This window comes from Sinocyclocheilus rhinocerous, unplaced genomic scaffold (assembly GCF_001515625.1).
Source record: "Sinocyclocheilus rhinocerous isolate Xijiao unplaced genomic scaffold, SAMN03320098_v1.1 scaffold220, whole genome shotgun sequence".
NCBI lineage: Eukaryota > Metazoa > Chordata > Actinopteri > Cypriniformes > Cyprinidae > Sinocyclocheilus > Sinocyclocheilus rhinocerous.
In genome coordinates, this window is record NW_015666573.1 from 1,075,037 (window position 1) to 1,084,448 (window position 9,412).

At 35.3% G+C, this 9,412-nt stretch overlaps 1 protein-coding gene across 1 annotated transcript; it reads left to right on the forward strand.

Annotated features, from left to right (window-relative positions):
* The first annotated feature begins 3,519 nt into the window (after positions 1–3,519).
* Positions 3,520–5,701, forward strand: LOC107732851 (gastrula zinc finger protein XlCGF57.1). Its single transcript, XM_016544272.1, has 2 exons — positions 3,520–3,767; positions 3,934–5,701. Exons 1-2 carry the CDS (start codon positions 3,692–3,694, stop codon positions 5,100–5,102), a joined length of 1,245 nt encoding a protein of 414 aa, XP_016399758.1. The 5' UTR covers positions 3,520–3,691; the 3' UTR covers positions 5,103–5,701.
* Positions 5,702–9,412: the final 3,711 nt, after the last annotated feature.

Here is a 9,412-nt window from a genome sequence, read left to right on the forward strand (position 1 = left end):
AAAAAACCATGATTATTTAAACAAAATACTTTCAAATGTGGAGTGTCATGCAGGGAATTCTGGGAATATCAGTTTACAGTTTTTGACTGAAAATTATACATTGCTTTATTATTTTTACTTATAAAAACTGTAAAATTAACAGCATTTTACTGTAAAATTACATGAAATGTCTGGTTAGATATTTTACAGTTTTTCCCTGTATATAGTACGGGAACTTACTGTTAACCTATTAACTTTGCGAAACGAACATTATCTCAATAAAACTCAGATCGCGCGCGTGCAAAATGCACTTTTGTGCACTCTAAATATGATCTTTCGCGCGCAGAATTTTGGCAGAGATCTAAGCCTATATCTGAACGCTTCTTGCACTTATACGCTGAGCACACTGGCATTTTTATTCAATTTCAATGCAATTTTAAATGTTGAACAGACATCATATCTTATGCACTATTCTATGACGTTTTGTAGTATAAATAGTGCGAGTAGTGCGTTCACACTGAAAATTCCAAAAAGAAAAAGTGCACTTTAAAGGGGTCATATGATGCTGCTAAAAAGAACAGTATTTTGTGTATTTGGTGTAACGAAATGTGTTTATGCGGTTTAAGGTTCAAAAAACACATTATTTTCCACATACCGTACATTATTGTTTCTCCTCTATGCCCCGCCTTTCTGAAACAGTTGAGTACATGTGCATAAGTACAAGAACAAGTATAAGTACACACGTGCATAAGTACATAGTGAATGAGTGCATAGTGTATAGTGCGTCATTTGGGACGCAGCTTTTGTATATTTTGTATTTCAGGAAACTGTTCTTCGAGTGGGATTTAATGGCAGATTGAACACTGGGAGTACTGCCACCTAATGGACACTTCTAATAATCTCCCATTTTCCTCTGCTGAGAGCTATGTTCTGCTTATTTGCACATCTCTCTGACTCTCCTCATTTCCCAGTTCTGATTACAGTAGAAACAAACAGTACTAGTGATAAAGAATGTACTGTGGAAAACCCCCAGTGGTGCTTCAACAACACACAAGTGCTTCAGTTAAACAGTTAAACTTGCACGCTTGTTTTGTAAACATTGGTTCGGTACTTCTGCCTACGCCACGCGTGACCTTTCCAACGTGATTACATAATGCGTGGAGTCGAGCTAATGCAAGACTGCCATTTGTGGTTAAAAAGTTTATGCAATTTTTATTTTTTTTGAAAATGACAGATCGTTTCGTTAGAAAAGACCCTTATTCCTCAACTGGGATCCTTTGAAGCTGCATTGAAATTGCAATTTGGACCTTCAACCCGTTGGTCCCCATTGAAGCCATTATATGGAGAAAAATCCTGGAATGTTTTCCTCAAAAACCTTAATTTCTATTCGACTGAAGAAAGAAAGACATGAACATCTTGGATGACATAGGGTGAGTAAATTATCAGGAAATTTTTATTCTGGAAGTGAACTAATCCTTTGACTTGTATTTCGACCATTAATGGGTTTGGACATGAGGATGAGTAAATGACAAAATTTAAATTTTCATTTTATATCCCTTTATACCCCCTTTAAATCTAATTCTCAATGTCTAAAAATGTAAAGACATTAGGTTTCTATTTAGACTACTGTTGTCTTTTTCTATAGTTTGATAGCTGAAGCCAAGGTCAGCAGTTAACAAAAATGATAACTCACCTACCTGTATTCGCGCATATTTAACGAGTTAATGACTCGCTCATAACAGAGACATTTGTCGCCATGTACCGATAACACGCAAATTGAATCAGTAGATGAATCTTTGTGGTCAACGTGTTCAAATGATTCGAGTCACTGGAATAAACTAAACTCCCTACCGCTAGCAAGTCCTTAAAAAAAATCATGCACATTGTAGCCTATGAGCGCGTCAATACAGTCTGCTCGCGTAATGTGTAACCTCTTCTATTTTATAACCTATCCAGGAAAGAATTTTGGTCAAATATGAACAGTACAGCTGTTACATTAAATAATTTGTATTTATTTATTCATTTTCTAATACTTTTAAATTTAGAAAAATCTACTTTTTTCAATTACATTTTTTCCTCTGCTTATGTTTTAGCCTTAAGTGTTATGTAGGCTACTGTATCCTCTTGTCTTGAATGTTCTCCTGCATATGTTTGTACAATATCTTAACTGCTTCTTAAATAAATAAAAATTAAAGTGACTGTGTGGATTGTTTGTTTAGAAATGCTGGTTATTCAACAACAGGCTTATTAAACCAATTAAACATTTCATGAGATTAAACACAATGCAGTGTGCAGAGTAGCCTATTTTTGTATGCAACATAAATGTTTAACAATGTTCATAAAGCTGATATCACAAAAACAGGCTACTAATCTATTTAAAGGGGGCATCAGAATATGTGACCCCATTGTTGTGTTTGAAAATTCCTGACACAACAATCAAACCATATCAGGTAACTTATCTGTCCTTTCATGTACCTTTTTTTTTTTTGTAATTATTATTAATGCCATAAATCAGAACAATACCATGAGAAATATTCAGATGTAAAAAGAAAAAAAAAACATTAAAAGATGAACAACATTAATGAAACCGTGCCAGAGGATATAACAAAAAAATAATAAAAAATAAATAAAAAATAAGGGCCTCACTTTATACAATAGCATACCTCCTTACAATATTATGAGTTCTAATAGCCTTTTTACTTATGCAATTAGCTCTCTCAGTCGTGCACGGATGTGACTTTTAAAAGATGCAAGGGCGCAGAAGAAGCCAATCCGCTTCTCCAGTCAATTATGAGCAGGAACCTGGAGCAACGGAGAGAGAGCAACTGGACAGAGAGAAGAGAGACAATACACACAAACCACAATTTAACACCATCATTTTTAAATAGAAATGAAAGTACAAATTTTAAAATTAAAAGTATTAGAAAATGAATAAATAAAATAAATAAATGCCAATTCAATATTGTAAAAGCTGTAATGTTCATATGAAAACTTTTAAAAGTTTTTAATGTATTTTTTTTTTTTTTAAAGTACACAGTGCATTTGGAGACATTAAATTCTTTCTGTGCGAAAGAATTTCCCTTACACTCTTAAAAATAAAGGTGCTTCACGATGCCATAGAAGAACCTTTTTGTCTAAATGGTTCCATAAAGAACCTTTAACATCTGAAGAACCTTTCTGTTTCACAAAAGGTTCTTTGTGGTGAAAGAAGGTTCTTCAGATTATAAAAAGGTAAGAGAGAGATGGTTCTTTAAAGAACCTTTGACTGAATGGTTCTTTGTTGAACCAAAAATGGTTGTTCTTGAAGAACCTTTTGAAGCACCTTTATTTTTAAGAGTGTAGGATAGATAGATAGATAGATAGATAGGCTACAATAAGAACAGAAAAACGATAAGGAAGAACAGTTTTCCCTCCTTTCATTTTGACACTCCATCCTCCAGTCCAGTTAGTGGCAGCAATGCGCCAAAAGGTGACTTGCCAACATTACAAGAATAAGACGATGACAACAACGCAACCACGAACGCAACCCAGTAAATGAGAGGTTATGTCTCCCTGATACAAATGTCAAAACACAAATTTTGCCTTCTGACGTCTTTTAACTTCATAGCAGAAAGACACGAATTAATTAATTCAAACACTAGCAATATTGCCTTTATCCTTGTTATAAGCGTAATAAACAGGAATATCTCGAGGTGAAATGCAACTTTAAAAGATGATGTTTATTAAGGAGGAGAGTGAGGACAAGTGTGATCCAGAACCCTGCAGAATAGACAATGAGCACCAAGAAGGTTTGTGTCCATTGTTGAATATTATTATTATTTACTTGTTGTGGAACATGATTGTAACCAGTTAGAGCTGATATAATAATCTGATGAAGAAAATAAATCATAAATCAGTTTTTTCCTGTTTGTCCTGCTTGTGTTGATTTTCAGTAATTTATTGTTGTCATTTCAGGCCTCGAGGAAGTGAAAGAGGAAAGTCAAATTCTGAATGAAGTGGAGGAGAAACATCAGCATCAGAAAGCTCATGATGTCCTCACTGGAGAAAAATCATTGACTTGCTCCCAAACTGAAAACAATTTCTCACAAAGCAGCACTCAAACAACAGTCAAAAAGCCTTTCACCTGCTCTCTGTGTGGAAAACATTGTGCCCATAGAGGTCACCTTAACGATCACATGTTAACTCACACCGGAGAGAAGCCGTTCACTTGCCCTCAGTGTGGAAGGAGATTCTCACGCAGAAGAAACCTTAATGATCACATACTAATTCACAATGAAGAGAAGCCTTTCGTCTGTCCTCGGTGTGGAAAGAGGTACAAACGTAACGAACACTTTCGAAGTCACTTACTAAGTCACGATAGAGGCAAACCCTTCACCTGCTCTCAATGTGGAAAGAGTTTCAGTTATAAACGATCCCTTAATGATCACATCAAAATTCACACTGGAGAGTGTCTTCACACATGCCTTCAGTGCGGAAAGAGTTTCCTGAATAAAGGACACCTTAAGGAACACATAAAAATCCACACCGGAGAGCGACCTTTCGCCTGCTCTCAGTGTGGAAAGAGCTTCATCAGTAAACGAGACGTTACATATCACATGAGAATTCATACTGAAGAGAAGCCTTTTAAATGCCTTCAGTGTGGAAAGGGTTTTGCATGGGCAAGCTGTCTGAAAATTCATATGCGCCACTCTCACTCTGAAGAAAGGGAGTTTACCTGTGAGCACTGCAATAAAACATTTGTTTTAGAGTCATACCTAAAGAGACACTTGAAAATTCATCAAAACGAGAAACCTTTTGTCTGTTCGTTTTGCGGAAAAAGTTTTTTATGGCTCCTGTGTTTCAAAGCACACCAGAAAATACACGAGGGTGTGAAAACCCATGTTTGCTCAGAGTGTGGGAGAGCCTTTACTACAGCCGATTATTTGATAAAACACCAAAAAGTCCATACGGGAGAACGGCTGTACATGTGCTTATATTGTGGAAAGAGTTTCAGTAAGAAAGCAAACCTGGGAGAACATGTAAGACTGCATACTGGAGAGAAGCCATACACCTGCGCTCAATGTGGAAGCAGCTTCACCTCAGCGAAAGGTCTAAGTTATCACAGAGAAAAGCAGTGTTCCTAAAGTGTGCCAAATTCATGCTCCGTTGAAATCCAGATAGTGTCAGATATGCCCAAAGATTGCATTTCTACCAAAAAAGCAATTACATCTACAACATTTAGTGGCGAATAAGCTCTCATTCAATGTAAATGGCAGCAGAAAGTTTGTGCATCTAGCACTTTATTGTTAAAGAAAACTTAAGGTAAAGAATTAATTCAGAAAACCAAGGGAGTGAGAGTGGTCTGGAAAACTAAATTTTTTATAATACATAAATGTAAATGTAGACCTTATGTAGCTCCGCCCCGTTGTCTTCTGTCTTCCCACAGCGTGAAGGTATGGGTCGTACGAATTTATGAATGAACCGCTCGTTTTAAAATCTTCCCGGTCAACCGACATTTGTTACCACATCCGCTTCGAACATTACAATGCACGTGATAACATGTTAACTCTACAATAAGTAAATCCACTTCAGATAATTACTCTTTAACAGTGATGCTATAGAGCTACTACAAAAACAGAAGTTCAAAGAAAAAAATCTAAAGATTGCTGTGCACTTGTTTCTCTGACACATAAGGTCTATAGATATATAATATATTTAGAAAGGGCCAAGCATATACAGTATAGACGCCTAGAGGAATACATTAAAAAACAAGCATTTTTGTGCTTAATTTATTTTATTTATTTTTTTATGAATTTTATTCCAAAGAAAAATTGTCCTGGTCAAAAATATATACAAACCTTGCTGATGATTCAATCAAATTCAAAGACTAACTAGCTGTATAGAAAAGAATATACTAAGCATTAAAATGAGGTTCTAAAGCATGTAAGAAACCAAAAAAAAGAAAAGAAACGCATGCAATTTAAATGTGACTTTCTTATTGATACTTTCATTTTATTCCGTTCACAGATTTTGTTTTTATTTAAATTTTTTTCTTAATTTTTTGTTTTTCTTTTGGTGCTAGTCTTTTATGGAAGTAAATATGAAAATGAATGTATTTACAAAATATAAATACTCATACTGTTTAGCATGTTACACAGAATTACTGGTGTTTGTAAATGTTTAATGTACTGTCATAAAACCAATTGAATGAAGGGTATCGTGTGTCTGGTTCATGCTAACAGTAGGTGGCGGTAGTGCGCTATTTAAGTTGGCCAGCCTTTCTCTTGCCCTCATTGTGAAAAGAATTCATAAATAAATCTCAAGCCGAAACTCACATGAGAATTCACATTAAAGAAAAGCCCTATGTGTGTAATCAGTGTGGAAAGAGTTTCACATGGGCAAGCAGTCTCAAATATCATCTGCACCGCTATCACTCACTACAGGAATTTAACTGATCACTGCAATAAAAAAATTACTTTAGCGTCACACCTAAAGAAACACCTGAATGTTCATACAAAAGAGAAACCTTATGACTGTTATGCTTGTGCAAAGAGATTTGTATGTATTGACTCTTTTAAAAGGCACCAGAAAACACATGAGGGTGTTAAAACTCATGTGTGCTGTGAATGTGGAAAAGCCTTTAGTAGAGCCGACTAGTTGATAAAACACCATAGAGTCCATATACGAGAGAATGACCCTACAAGTGCTCATATTGTAAAAAGAGTTTCGCCCAGTCAGGAAGCCTGAAAACGCATGAAAAACTGCACAGTGTGGGACAATTCACACTGGAGAGAGACCTTTCACATGCTCTTAGTGTGGAAAGAGATTCCCACATAAAGGAAACTTTAAGAGGCACATATTAAGTCACAAAGAATAGAAGCTCCACACTTGCCCTCAATGTGGAAGCAGTTTTACCTTAGCTAAAGGTCTACTCTATTATAGAAAAAAGCAGTGTTCTCAAAGCACACAGCATTCGTGTTCAGTTTGAATAAAAGTTGTGTCAGGTGAGCTCAATTACTTAAACTGTGAGTGAATATATCAAAGGAAATATGGCAATTTTAGCTGTGGAAATATTTAAGTCTGTAAAAAAAGTTTGAGCATGGTTAGTTATTTTTGAATACCGTAGATTCATTCAAAGTTGTTTATTGAATCTCTTCTGAATCTTTTAAGCATGGCCACTAATGTCTGTGTGCTCATTGTACATTATAAAATACAAAGGTTTTGTCAAAATTATGTGTGATCACTGATCAGTTAATCCAATAAAAAACACCTGATCATTTATGAACAACTGTCAATTGTTTTACTCAATAGTACTGTCAATTGTACTTATTCTGACATAAAATAGAGGGATGGAACTCTAAAAGTGCTGTTATTCATATCTAGTAAATCATATGTGGGTAGAATTGAAAGATGACATTCTTTAGGCTACGTTTTCCCATTGGCTTTTTAACATATACTGTATAGAAGCATATATTTTTAGAACCATTCAAACACAAACATGTCAAATGTGTTTGTGGACATGCTTAATTTTGCTCAAATAATCTGTAGCCTATATGAGATCCCGTTTAGGAACACAACTGGAGATTTCTGTTAACACTGATTTTCAGTAAAAGATGTTCTCAGAATGTGGTAAAACTTGTTAGGATATTATTCTTGTCTGGGTTGGAATTAAATGTGACATAGCAAAGAAATTGATCTTTATCTTTTTCTTTAGAGAAATAGCTGAATGTGATTACAAGTGATAGCATAAGTGTGATAACATTGTGTAATTCTGCAAAATATACCACTAGTTTGTGATTAAGAAAAATGATAGGCCTACATTTTTAACCTATAGATACAACAAGGTCACCGACTCCGACAACACAATATAACAGATTACAGAAATCTGTTACTCCCCTGTAATTCACACAGAATGGCTTTAATGTTACCCAAATCCACTGTGGTGATGTCTAACCAATATCCTTTAATTTATTAATTTATTAACTTTAATTAATTTAACCAATATCCTATAATTTATTATAATTATTATTTGTTATGTCAGTTTTTCTTCATAATTTTGTGTTTCATAATATTTTCCCCTCTTTTAGATATTTCCTAGGTTATTATTATTATTTAAATATTGAGAATAGTATTTACATGTAAATACGTTCTTACGCTTGTACTTTCAGATAAAAGTCTATTGTTTTGGCGTTGCTACTAGCGCCCGTTGTGAAACAGAAAATTGGTAGGCCTATATGAGGATGAGGATCGCAGTGATATCGAGTCCTAGTAGAAAGGCGGCCAGCGAAAATACAGTGTTTTTCAAATTCGTTTTATAGAGTCGTGTCATCTCTAAGGAGAAGAACTGCAGTTGTGTCTTTGGGATATGGTGAAGACAGTCATCAAATGACCTCAATCAAAGAGCGTCCCACCTGCACACCGACACCGTGCACCCGGGGCAAACGGCCAATGCATCAAAGCACACTGACTCTTGGCGATCAGACTAAATCCATTTATTCGACAACACACGCAGAGGTAAGAACACACTGTGAGCGCTGAGTTTAAAGGTCCTGAAGTAAAGCAAAACAGTGATAATGATGCTGAGGATGTATAGTTTGAAAATTGTGTCATGTTGGTGCAGGGCACCGGTGTTATCTCTTCTACTCGTTAGTGCCGTTTGTCTAACCGTTTCTCCTCCTAATCTGATCCAAATCGCTATAAAATATAGCATTCTGTGTAGAATTCAAATGGGTCCGATACATTTTGTGGTATGCGCGACTCGAATATGCTCCGCTCCGAGTCCGCGCTATCGTGTCTCTGGGCCGGATCAGACTGTGTGCGTGACACAACGCGAAACCAGACTTCTTTCGACCCAATGGAAAGCATATTCCCTATATTGTGCACTACGTGCCATTCAGCACACAGAAAATACTAATTCTATGAGCAAGCGATCAGTTTCAGCCGCTGTTTCAGCGTCTATTTATAGTGTAGGGGGCGGGACATTTCAGATTCTAGAGAGCATTTGATTGGACAGAAAGTTTTTTTTTAAATTATTATTATGCAATTATGTACAAAATTAGTACAGACATATACATCTCACAACAATTATGAGAAAAAATAGTATTAAAGTATGCCAGGGGTAAAAATGACAACATTTAATTTACCAAATTAAAGTGACATAGAGCTTCATAATATTACGCAAAGTAGTACCATATTGTTTAATTTCTTTTATAGAGTGTTCACAATTTGGTTTAGCTTTAGCCCATTTCTTTACATGAATATGATATTTTCCAAGTAAAATAATTAGTTGTGTAAGAAATGAAAATGTACTTTTAGAATCAATGGTATCTTGTACAAAAATAAATATGACATCATACATTTCAATTTGAATTAATGTTCCAAACATCCTTGAAATGAAGTTAGATACATCTGTCCAAAATAATCTTGAGTGCACAAACTGAAAAAAAAGATGAAT

Coding starts and splice junctions, on each gene's coding strand:
- LOC107732851 (XM_016544272.1), top strand. CDS start 3,692: ATGATGTTTATTAAGGAGGAGAGTGAGGACAAGTGTGATCCAGAACCC. Junction 3,768..3,933: donor AGACAATGAGCACCAAGAAG/GTTTGTGTCCAT, acceptor TTGTCATTTCAG/GCCTCGAGGAAGTGAAAGAG.